The 12,947-nt window shown below is 41.0% G+C and overlaps 2 protein-coding genes across 2 annotated transcripts in view; one reads left to right on the top strand and one right to left on the bottom strand.

The window, feature by feature from the left end:
* The window catches only part of LOC135224911 (serine-protein kinase ATM-like), a 39,112-nt gene extending 30,420 nt beyond the window's left edge, over positions 1 to 8,692 (bottom strand). Inside the window, exons 1-2 of the mRNA XM_064264236.1 lie at positions 8,688 to 8,692; positions 7,825 to 8,032 (exon numbers count right to left, since the gene is read on the bottom strand). Of these exons, the coding sequence (XP_064120306.1) occupies positions 7,825 to 8,032; positions 8,688 to 8,692 (213 nt within the window). The remainder of the gene's footprint in view (positions 1 to 7,824; positions 8,033 to 8,687) is intronic.
* A 114-nt stretch (positions 8,693 to 8,806) lies between these two features.
* On the top strand, positions 8,807 to 10,897 carry LOC135224910 (uncharacterized). Its single transcript, XM_064264235.1, has one exon. The coding sequence runs from the start codon at positions 8,807 to 8,809 to the stop codon at positions 10,895 to 10,897; it is 2,091 nt and encodes a 696-aa protein (XP_064120305.1).
* Positions 10,898 to 12,947: the final 2,050 nt, after the last annotated feature.

The following is a 12,947-nucleotide window of genomic DNA, read 5'->3' as shown; positions in this document are numbered from 1 at the left end:
TGCATTTTCTAAATCCACACTGGATATGGTGATAAAATACCCTTCTTTTCCAGGTACCATACCAGTCTTACATTGACCATCTTCTCCATGATCTTACATAAACAAGATGTCAATGCAATTGGTCGATAGTTTGCAGCTAAAAACTTATCCTTACCAGGTTTTAAAAAGGCTAAAATAATGGCTAGTTCCCAAACACTTGGATAACTATGATCATGCCATATTCTGTTAATAATGTTTAAAAATAAACAACTTGGTATTAACAGGTACATGTTTAATCATTGCATATGGAATTTCATCGGGTCCAGGGGCTGTATCATTACATGTAGCAAGTGCGGAGTCAAATTCTCTTATAGTAAAAGGAGAGTTTGTATGACTCTTCCCTTCCTGTTGCAAAAATTTTTAAAATTTTCTTTTCTTCATTGCTCCTAAACTGGTGACCAGGAGCTGCTTCACACTTGCGTGATACATTTTGAGAAATGATCCACGCCAGGGCATTGCTAACGTCAGTTGCTCCAGTCAACATACTGATCATTCACCTTCAACACTGGTGGTGGGTTGGGGGTGAATTTGCCTGCTATCTTTTTCACTTTCCTCCACACAGAAGATGGTGGTGTTCTACTGTTAAATGGAGGAAACAAAAGACACCCAAGACTGGCGCCTAGCTTCTTTCATGGCACGACGGAACTGTGCTCTACATTCTTGTATGTAATTAAATTCTCCTCAGTACGGCGTCTGCGCAATCGGGTTAAAGACCTTCTTGTGGCTCTGTGCAGGGCAGTTAGTTCTGAAGACCACCAGGGGACTGGTCGTCGTTTGAATAACCCTGTTGTTTTGGGAATTGAATTGACTCCTGCTGTATGAAGGGTTCCATTCAGCATGTCTATGGCATCATCAATATTTTCAAACTGTTTCTGCATTCCCTTCAATTTCGCTTAGCTCACGAAATCATACCCCAGTCTGCCTTGTCAAGATTCCATCGTGGCGATCTCTGTGAAGGTGGACCATTGTTGGTGCTTATAATGATTGGTGCATGATCACTAGTATGCCAATCATCTAATGTCCTCCAATCGAATCGAGAAGGCAATTAGAGCTTGCGATTGATAGGTCAATGCATGACAAGGTACCTGTCTGGACATGAAAATGTGTGGGCTCTCCTGTATTAAGGAGTCCAACATCCTCATTTTCCACAATTGATGATATAATATTGCCCCTTGTGTTTGCTAAAACATCGCCCCATAAAGGATGTCTACCATTCAAATCTCCCAATAAGAGAAAAGGTTGGGGGAGAGTGTTGAATCACCTCTACTAAATTAGCATACAAATATTATCATTTGGAAGGTAGGTTACAGAGAGCATATTGTATATTTTCTTCCTATATCAATCTGTACAACCACTGCTGCAGAGGTGTACGAATAGACAAAGATATTTGGGGAACATCTCGACGAACGTAAATGAGACTTCCGCCATGGCTCCCTGCTTGTTGATTATATGGTGTTCTATAGCTAATATACTCTCGAGGACAAGGAGTATTAGCATCAAGCTTGCTCTCTTGTAGACATACAATTATGGGTGGAATGCTCATGAATTATTATAGCTTAAGTTCTTCATATTTGGCCCTTAAACCCTGACAATTCCACTGCAAAAATGGAGGAGAAAACTATGGATCACTTCTGGAAGACATCTTGGATGAAGTCTTCCCACTGGCAACTTTAATCTAACATTATTTCTTCCTGTTAGGTTTCTTTAGAGATGGTCTTGATATATTGGGTTTTACGTTTGTCTTTTTCTTTGTGTCCTTTTGATCTATTTGTTGAGGCGGATGGTGGACCTCAACTTGAATTTCTGATTTATTCAAGTTATCTTCCAGTTGATCAGAAACACCAATAGATAAAACATCAAATTATTTGACGTCATAGCTTTAATGTTTCTGATGGAAGGGGGTGAGAGAGATGGAGGTCTCTCTCTTTTTCGATTAATAGGTGGTGGGCTTCTAGGTTTTTTGCACCTTCCCCACAACAGGTGCACCAGGCAAGTTGGTTTTTAAGTGGAACCTCCATCAAATCAGGCAAAGGACTGGCATGAGAGAGGTTTTTACTACTAATTGTAATGGGGGACGAAGGTAGTACGGGGATGGGCAATGCCCCACATGTTAATACATTGTGGCAAAGCCTCAGAAGGCAATATGCTTACCTCATATCATGCCAGCATTTTAATCATTGGATCGGTATATTTCTTTTTATAGAAATATTGTTGGTCCAGTGCCTAGGTGGGTTTGAGTTTAAGTGACCTTTGGCATAACTACTTGATTTATCTAATAGTCTTTTGGCATATCCCACACTTATATGTTCTAAATTGGATTTGTTAAGGGCAGCTTCTTCGGACTTATACAGCTCACAGCTCCGGTCAGATGGATGATTTGAGCTGCAATTTAAACACCTGGCATCAAGTGCACATTCTCCATGGTAAGATTTTAGAGCAAATACCACACATTTTTTTCGTTTTTGCAAACTTTTGACGGGTGTCCAAATTTAAAAAACAATTAAAACATTGCAGTGGCTTCTGCTTGAATGGTCGAACTTTAATAACTTCATTTTCAATAATAATACGGGAAGGTACACCAGCATCCTGGAAAGTAAGGATAATCATTGATGTACCCGGGACTTTGTGTACTTTCATACATTTAGTGGACACATGGCCAGTATCTCCTCCTCTGTAAATTCATACAGATCTTTGTTAACTACTCCCCTTCCGTAGCTAAAATTTAGGTGGGGTTTGACATCTAACTTAATATCATCATCATTTGTTTTAAGGTTGGATAGTATTACAGACTGTGTGCATGATTTGGCATGGATAAGGTAACTATTTTTTCCAAAACGAGATATATCTCCTGGTGCCATAGTTCCTACTTTTTTCTGAATTAATTTGCATATTTTTGAAATAGTTCCCTGTAACCCCCTGAGATTCAGCTACAAGCCACATCGGTGGTTTTGGCTTCCTCTTGGGAAGGCATAACTAAATCAGCATCTTTTTCAAACCAGTCCGCAGGTCTATAAACATCCAAATCCTTTGGTACCTTGTCGCAAAGAGCAGCCATTATATTCAAGTTATTAATTTTGATATTATTAACATTACATATTGCATTAAATGCTTCATCATGACTATTGTAAGATATCCATGAATCCCATTTTGTATCTTCCAGTTTATTTCTTATTTCTGTTATAGATCCATAACACTAAATTTTATATATATTATCATAATTTGTCTCTAGTGAATTTGGGTAACATGAAGGATTCGAAGTTTCCTTGCGTTACCCAGATTACTCAATTTTGGAATATCAATAGAATGGTCCTTCCTAGTTCCGAGGTCATCAACAGAGTTTTCCCTAATTAAATTAGCAGAGGTCGTCAACAGTGTCTGAGGTTCGCCATTCGATCCAGGGGTATTAGAAACATTAATTTCCGTCATTAAATTAGTTGGGGGAAAGAAAAAAAATTAAGACTGTCTGACATCCCAAAGAGAACCCCTTACCTTTCATGAAAATTAATTTCTCCACCAATGACACCTAGCGAGAGCTGCTTTCCCAAATGTCCACTCCCTACCCTACCACAAGGGATGGTAATCCACTATGATTAGAGTGGCTCAAGTGTATGCCAAACCAAACGTTGATGGGACTGAGAGCATTACAGGAATACAATCATCCCCACTCTAATCATAGTGGCAGGCAAACCGGACAGAATGCCGAGAGTCCTATCTCTATGAAACCGGCCAACCCCTGGAATCCGAAGGCCAAGTTTTGGTTGGAGAATAGTCCCGCATGCCAGTATGGAAATACTGACATTCCAAGGTGTCCAAACATTATCGGGTAGTTGGCAAGACCACCACAGCTCCCACAATTGATTTTGAAAAAAATTTCCAATCCCGGATATGATGTCCCCCAAAAAAACCCCCCAAAAAAAAATCATCTGGACAGTGAAATGGTAAGAGTTTTTTTGACAGCAAGGTTGGAGAAAGTTATTGATAAATATGAAGAAGAATGAAACAATTATAAGTAATAGAAATAGGATGAGAGAAATTTAGAGTCAAACTGAGGAAAAACAAAAATTCCCCAGTTCGAGAGCCCTCTTGCCCGTCACCACGCTTCAGCACGGGAATGATATGCCGTGCTGAAGCCCAATGACTTCATCAAGGCATTCTCTCATTAAGAGGGAGTCGTTAGAGATATATTCTCAAGGAAGCAAGGGAGACGTCTTCTGGTAATTTAAAAGGCTTTATTAAGCGACGTTTTGGGGTCCAGTCCCATCATCACGGCTGTAAAAAGGATTAATACACAAATATAATAAGACTCATCCTAATTTTTTCTAACATGCATTTTTAAAATTCACATAAAACTTACTACAATGCTAAGAAAATTACCCTCTTCCTTTCACTTGAGATGGTAATTTTCTTAGCATTGTAGTAGGTTTTATATGAATTTCAAATGTATGTTAGTTATTAGGATGAGTCTTTTTATAATATTAATGTGTACTAATCCTTTTTAGAGCCTTGATGTTGGGACTGGACCCAAAATGTCGCTTAATAAAGCCTTTTAAATTACCAGAAGATGTCTCCTTGCTTCCTTGATAATGTATATACAGTATATATATATATATATATATATATATATATATATATATATATATATATATATATATATATATATATATATACAGTGGTACCATGACCTATAAGTGAATTAATGTACTTGTTTTCTGAGGTACAAGTCGTCACTTGGTTGAATTTTTGCTTTGTTACATGAGCAAAATATTGAGTACATGAGCTTGTGATGCTGCTGCTACGTAGATGGCCTAGTGACAAAAATTAACCCTCTTACGCCGATTGGACGTATTAAACGTCGAGTCAAAATGTCTCCCGTATGCCGATTGGACGCATTATACGTCGACTCAAAAAAGTTTTTTTAAAAATTCGCTGAAAAATACTTATAGGCCTACCAGCCGAAAACTTTTGAATCACGCGCCTTGGGGGATGCTGGGAGTTCACGGATCAAGGCGTTGTTTTGTTTACAATTGTTATGCAGGCGCGCAAGCGCGAATTTCTTTCTTATTGCACTAAAAAGTATCTGTGACATCTCAAAAATTATTTCGTCACTTTGACATAATTTTTGCACCGTTTTAAATTATCCGTTACATGGAGTATTATATATGAATATGTGCGCAATTTCATGTAAAATACAACAACAAAATACTCATGATTGTAACTTTTATCAGTTTTGAAATATTTTTATATAAATAACGATAAGTGCCAAAATTCCAACCTTCGGTCAAGTTTGACTCTACCGAAATGGTCGAAAAACACAATTGTAAGCTAAAACTCTTATATTCTAGTAATATTCAATCATTTGCCTTCATTTTGCAACAAATTGGACGTCTCTGGCACAATATTTTGATTTATGGTGAATTTATGAAAAAACTTTTTCCTTACGTCCGCTCGGTAACTCTTCCGATAAATTAATTTTTTTGTGCAATTGTCCTAATGTTTGCACCATTTTAAATTTGCCATTACATAAAGTTTTATATATGGAAATGTGCGCAATTTCCTGCACAATACATCTAAAAATAATCCATGGTTGTAGCTTTTATCAGTTTTGAAATATTTTCATATAAATAATGATGTGCAAAAATTTTAACCTTCGGTCAACTTTGACTCTACCGAAAGTCGAAAAACGCAATTGTAAGCTAAAACTCTTATATTCTAGTAATATTCAATCATTTACCTTCATTTTGCAATGAATTGGAAGTCTCTAGCACAATATTTCGATTTATGGTGAATTTATGAAAAAAAAAAAAAAAAAAAAAATTTTCCTTACGTCCGCTCAGTAACTCTTCCGAAAAAAATCAGAAATATTTTCGTGCGATTGTCGAAATGTTTGCAGCATTTAAAATTAGCCGTTACATAAAGTTTTATAAATGAAAAGGTGGGAAAACGTGTAGAATACAAAGAAAAATGATTGAAGGTTGTAGCTTTTCTTTTTTTCGAAATATTTGCATATAAATCACGATAAATAGAAAAAAAACACGTTTGGTCAACTTTGACTCTACCGAAATAGTCGAAAAATGCAATTGTAAGCTAAAACTCTTACAATCTAGTAATATACAGTCATTTATCTTCATTTTGAAACAAATTCGGAGTGTCTAGCACAATATTTAGATTTATGGTGAATTTTAAAAATAAAACTTACTTTCCCTCCGCGCGCCGATTCGCGGCCGCAAATCTCCGAAATGTGTACGTCGCATTCTCCTAATATTTGCTCCTTTTCATATTAGGCGTTTTATAGTTTCATATATGAAAATGTGTGCAAATTTATGAATACAAAAATTTTTTTTTGAAGATTGTAGCTTTTCTCATTTTTGCAATATTTGCATATAAAAAAATATATATAAAAATTTCGACATTCGGTCAACTTTAACTTGTCCGAAATGATCAAAAACTGCAATTTTAAGCTAAAACTATTACAGTATTGTAATATTCAATCATTTGTCTTCATTTTGAAACAAATTGGAAGTCTCTCTCTAGAACAATATTTAGATTTATGGTGAATTTTTGAAAAAAACATTTTTTTACGTCCGTGCGTTACGAATTCATGCATCATATTGTGATAATATTTTTTCTGTGTTGCTTTGATCGTTTTACAATGTGTTATACATCAAAATTATCGCAATTTAGTGTACAATACAACGGAAAAAAAAGTAACTTGTTAGCTTTAACCGTTTTTTGCACAGCTCGATTTGAATACAATTATGAATGAATTTTTTTTTTATTATTTATATATGATAATGATATTTTTTTCATTTCTGATGGTTGCATACTAAACTTCAGGCAATGACAAAAAAAAGGAGCCAAATATGAACTCTTAATCTTGAAAACTAAGCGAGCTGTGATTTTTTGAAAAAATTATTTTTTCTGCTTCCGCGCTCACTCGAAACCCGCCTCGGCATACGGGAGACGTTTTGGTTTTTAGGGCTTAGGCGTAAGAGTGTTAATATAAGCAAAGAAGAAAAAGTAAATATGTATCTTTTCTGTGAATCTTTTTAAAAGTTATACATTACTTCACTGTATTCAATAATATTGTATGTATTCTCATATTACTGTATTACGTATACAAAATACTACTAACATAGTGGTCAATGTTTTGGTTTGGAAATCAGCTGATGGAGAATATGAGTTTGTTTCCCCATATTTAACACGATTCCGAGTGAATTTTCTTGCTTCGAGTTAGCAGACTTGGTTAATAGTGATCTGGTTTTATGGCACTTGTCTAGCCCCATAAAATTGGCGATTTATGGTGTCATAACATACCTAACAGAGGTGCCATTAATAGAAACTCGGCCATAAGCACCATAAATCACAGAGTTTCGGTTAATGGCGGTTTTTGCTTATTGCGATTTGATAAAAAAAATCAAGATATTTGCCAAAATACCGAACTACTTTCAACCTTATCCTTTGTGCTATGAAATTTGAGAAAACGGTGATTGTTTTGGACAGTACGCCGAGAAGTTGTACAGCTGTTCAAGGGAATTATCACTTCATGTTCCATGTGGAACATTGCTAGGTCCTTATTCCGGTAGAGTTTTCTGGCCTTTTACTTTCACCTGACAAAACTATCATAATGCAATGTTCTCAATCATCCTTAACAGAAATTACCTTCAAGACTATAAAAATGCATGATACACTTTCTGTATGAGTATGTAATGATGCCACTAGCTTGTAATACATATTCTAATACTGAGGAACAGACAAGTAAAAAAGAAATATGAAAAATCTACTTACCAGTTTAAAATTTTCAATTATTTGCAATCTTGCCTGCAAAGTGTGCTGCTTTGAAATTAAAATATCTTGGTGGTGGATGGACTGTAGAGCTAAAAATAAACTCTGATGGAAATTCATCTTGCTTGTACATCTTGCAACACCAGCAGTTTCCCATTTCTCAGTAATGCTTGCTGAATCCCACTGAGACAGTCTCCAAGCTGACTCCCAGCTGAAAATATACACAAAAAGTCCATTGATACTGAATTAACCGAGGGGTTACACTTGAACAGTACTGTACAGATACCTAATGTTATGCTGTATATTACTTATATTACGTACAGTTTATGAACATTAATGTACATTTGCTTTATTATTATTTTGTAGAAGAATGATATTTATGTTCCCATTTATATGTTCCCATTGCATGTATTGTAAGACCACTATTTCAATATGCATCGTGTGCATAATCAGTCACTGTCCTCCCCCTCTCATGCATCGATGGTGGCTGAGGTCCCAGGCACTCGCCCAGACACGCTCACCCCACCCGCAACACATACTCACCCCACCCAACTGCCGCTTATTTCACAAGCGCACTGACAAACATTGTAATTTTTAAATATTCAAAGTGCTTTCTTTTGCTTACATACAGCGACTTGGATATTTTTCTGGCATTCTACAGATTTCAAGCTCTCTTACGACACCGAACACGATATGGCTCAGCAAGAGGAAAAGCTAATTGATTTAATGGATCAGACAGAGGATCAGGCAGAGGATCAAACGTCTGATGATAGACGAGGTACCTGTGAACCTCCCCTCTGTTGATGAAGATACCAGCACCACTCTCCCTCCTCCCAATAGGTCAGGAGACCAGAATAATGACATACTTCATCTTATACACTTTCTGCAGACTTCCAGCATGCAAGAGCAAGACCGGCGACGACAAGAGGAGCAGAACTTCAGACTACAGATGGAGCAATCAAGACAGGAAGACAACTAGCGGTTCATGTCTCTTTTCTCCTTGCTATCAGGACAGATTGCGGCATCGCAACCCCAGCAACCTAACCCTATGATTGCACCTCCTGTTAAACCTGTTCCCCCAACCCCTGGCTTCTCCGAGCATACACCTACAATTTCTAGCAAGCCTACGGTCCATCCTGCACCTCTCCTGCAACAAAGTGCAACGTACCAAGCGTTTCGCCAATGGAGACTCCATTTTGAGGACTATGCAGCATTAGTTGGACTTGATAGATTACATCAAACTTCCCAGCTGATTCACCTGAGAACTTGCATTTCCCTGGACGTCCAGCGCCTGCTCACGCATAAACTGGGCATCCCTACCAACACATCACTTTCCTTTACAGAGGTGTTGGATACACTGCAAAAGCACTTTCACAGCCTCAGAAATGAAGCCTTACGACGCAGGGAATTGTTGTCCTGCAAACAGGCTGTTGGAGAATCATTTGCAGACTACTACGTACGCCTCAAGGATCTCGCTGATGAAGTGGACTTATGCACTGGCAACCCCACCTCCTGCACTGAACGGCAATTGCAGATGGTAATTTTGATGGGTGTGAGAGACGGAGAGTTAATGCAACGCCTTATCCCCCTCCAACCCTCATCTACCCTTGCAGAGTTCGTGACATGCTGCCGCTCCAACGAATCTACACGTGCGACTGCATCAGCCATTGCATCTTCCCATAACCAGGTCAACGCAGTATCTACATACAAGAAGAACCAGCGTCTACATAAGAGGTATTCTCATCGATCTGACCAACGTTCTCACCAGTCTCCTAACAGTGACCCTTGTCAATATTGCTCTCACAAGCACAATTCCGGACAATGCCCAGCCACGGGTGTATCGTACAATAGCTGCGGACGCACGGGTCATTGGCCCCGCACTCAGAAATGCCCTGCTAAGGAAGCTCAGTGCAAGACCTGCCAGAAACAGGGACATTTTGAGAAGATGTGCAAGTCAATCAAGAAAAGTCAGACTGGGTATACAGCTTCACCTCCTCCTACGAAGTCAAATACCAGCTGCCGTTTCGTGAGTGATAACTTGGGTAGCGAGTCCCCTACACCAGTCACTGTCTCTCTGTCATTTGGCGATATATCATCACATCTCCAGCTAATCCCCGATACAGGAGAAGACATCACAGTGATTGGCACCATACATTTGGATGCACTCCGCATACCTCGGACAAGGCTTGAACCTCCACCCATGACAGATATCGTAACAGCAGATGGATCCCCCATGACACCAGCTGTAGGATACTTCCAGGCAACACTTCGTCTTGGCAACAAGTCTTGCTCAGCAACCATACATGTTCATGAGGATATCCAGACTCCCCTCCTCTCCCGTGAACATTGCCGAGCCTTCGCCATAGTGTCACCGGACTTCCTGAAGCCCATCCTCAAGGTAACACATCTCAACAGATGCGCTCAGTTTCCTGCCTCCGCCATGACGCCACCCGCAGCTATTAAGGACTATTTTCTTTGGCACTTCAGCGACATCCTCATATCCAAGAAGGATCTACAAACCCAGCCACTAAAGAAAATGGCAGGCCCTCCAATGAGGATTCACCTGAAACCTGGTGCTACACCATTCGCTGTACATACACCCAGGCCCATTCCGTTCGCTCTCAGAGATCAAGTGAAAGAAGAACTTGACTCCTTGGTGCAACAAGGAGTCATCAGACCAGCAGGCGACGAACCCTTTGAATGGTGCCATCCCATGGTCTTGGTACCCAAGGACAAAGGTGTGCGCATCATTGTGGATCACACCCACCTAAATTCTCAGGTAGGCCGCCCTACACACACATCACCAATGCCCCATGATGCCGTCCGCAACATCTCTCCTACTGCGAAGTACTTCACCACAGCAGATGCCCTGCATGGCTATTGGCAAATGGAGTTGGCAGAAGAGGACCGCCACCCGACTACATTAATAACTTCGTATGGAAGATTCCAGCACTGTCGCGGCCCGATGGGATTTTCAGCAACAGGCGATGCATACTGCCTGCGTGGAGATATGGCACTACAAGGTGTTCCCACCTGTGTGAAGGTTGTAGATGACATCCTCCTTTCCGACGAATAACTCCTTTCCCACCTACAACACGTGCACCAAATGCTGACCAGATGCCGTCAATATGGCATCACCCTCAATAAGGAGAAATTCACTGTAGTCTCCCCTAAAGTTAACTTCTGTGGTTAAGTCTTATCATCTGATAGTATTGCAGCAGACCCCAACAAGGTATCAAGGTATCCAATGTCACAGATGTCAGGTCATATATGGGTCTTGTCAATCAACTTCCTGACTTCACTCCAGACATCTCAGCAGCAGCACAGCCCCTACGCCCACTTATGAGCCCCAAACGCTCATTCGTCTGGGCGCCCGACCATGAGCGAGCATTTAAGAAAGTCAAGACAGCTCTGACCTCACCACCTGTCCTAGCACCCTTCAATCCTGCCTTGCCTGTGGTTCTACGCACAGATGCCTCACGCCTATACGGTCTTGGCTATGCCCTACTTCAAGATAACGGCCGAGGTCAGATGCATCTCGTCCAGTGTGGCTCTCGTTTCCTTACGGATACAGAGACTCGCTACGCCACCATAGAGGTGGAGCTACTTGCAGTCACTTGGGCTATAGCTAAGTGCTGCCTATACTTGTCTGGACTTCAACATTTCACCTTAATGACTGACCATCGTCCCTTGACACCGATTCTCAATCACTACACTTTGGATGCTATTAAGAATCCACGCCTTCAACGCCTCAAGATAAAAGTGGCCCCTACATCTTCACTGCAGTATGGCGCGCAGGGAAACAACTTTGCATACCAGACGCCCTGTCTCGCTCCCAACTAGCCGCCCCACACCTGAAGATGAAGAGGAGTGCACTACTTCGACTGCACATGTCAGACGTATCGTTGCCAGCACTGCCACTTCCACTGACGACCAGGCAACAGGACCCATCATCGAAGATGATAAGTCTCTACAAGAAATCCGCATGGCCGCATCTCAGGATCAAGGTTACGGTCTTCTCGTTCACTACGTCTCCAACGGCTTTCCTACCAACCGCTACTATCTCCACGTATTGGAAGCTGCGGGACAACTTTTACGCGGATGGAGAGTCAGTATTGTATGGACCCCGGATCGTCATCCCTGCAGCCCTCTGTAGACACACCTTGGATCAACTCCATGACAGCCACCGAGGGATTGAAGCTACTCGACATCGTGCAAGGCAGGCAGTATTCTGGCCAGGCATCAATGCAAATATCAAGAGTAAAGTAGAAAGCTGTGAGGCCTGCCAACAGCTTCTCCCTAGTCAGCAACAAGAACCTTACATGTGTGACGACCATCCTTCGCGGCCCTTTGAAAGTGTGTCAGCTGACTTCTTCCACGTGGCAGGGAAATCCTTCCTTGTTATTGCTGATAGACTTTCAGGCTGGCCTGTGGTTGTTCCCTGTGGACGTGACACAACTGCAGCCAGAGTTACAAGAATGTTCTGCGTTTTCTTCCACGAGGTTGGTGTTCCACTCTGCCTACGAACTGATGGAGGACCCCCATTTTCCAGCCACGACTTCAAGCAATTTGCTGACCGCTGGGGAGTTCATCACATCATCACTTCTCTACATTACCCTCAGGCTAATGGACACGCAGAAGCTGCAGTGAAAGCTGTTAAACGCCTTATCATCAAGAATGCCCAATCTGGGAACATAGATTGTGAAGCATTTGATAGAGGACTGCTGGAGCTTCGGAATACACCGAACCCCGCTGGACGCTCCCCTGCACAGATTCTCTATGGCCATCCTCTCCGCACTTGTGTTCCGACTCACCCCAGATCATTCACAGAGGAGTGGCAAACTAAGACTGAAGATTACGACCATCGCACTGCTGCCTAAACCAACCAGGCCATGAGCCTTTACAATTCTCATGCCCGCCCTCTACCCAAGCTCACCATCAGCCAACAAGTTAGGATACAGGATGCAATGACGCTTCCATGGGACAAGGTCGGCATCGTGATGGGTAGCGGAATGTCAAGAAAGTACGAAGTACGCCTTCCAAGTGGTCGTGTATGGTTTTGAAACCAAAGACATTAACGCCCAGTGGCTAATATGAGTGATGACACCTCTCCCCAAGTCCGTGTC

Source organism: Macrobrachium nipponense, chromosome 12, assembly GCF_015104395.2.
Source record: "Macrobrachium nipponense isolate FS-2020 chromosome 12, ASM1510439v2, whole genome shotgun sequence".
Classification (NCBI taxonomy): Eukaryota; Metazoa; Arthropoda; class Malacostraca; order Decapoda; family Palaemonidae; genus Macrobrachium; species Macrobrachium nipponense.
The sequence above is the reverse complement of the archived record's forward strand: the minus strand, read 5'-3'. Positions and strand labels throughout refer to the sequence as shown.

Bases quoted from the DNA above. Each gene is read 5' to 3' on its own strand.
- LOC135224910 (XM_064264235.1), top strand. From the start codon at position 8,807: ATGTCTCTTTTCTCCTTGCTATCAGGACAGATTGCGGCATCGCAACCC.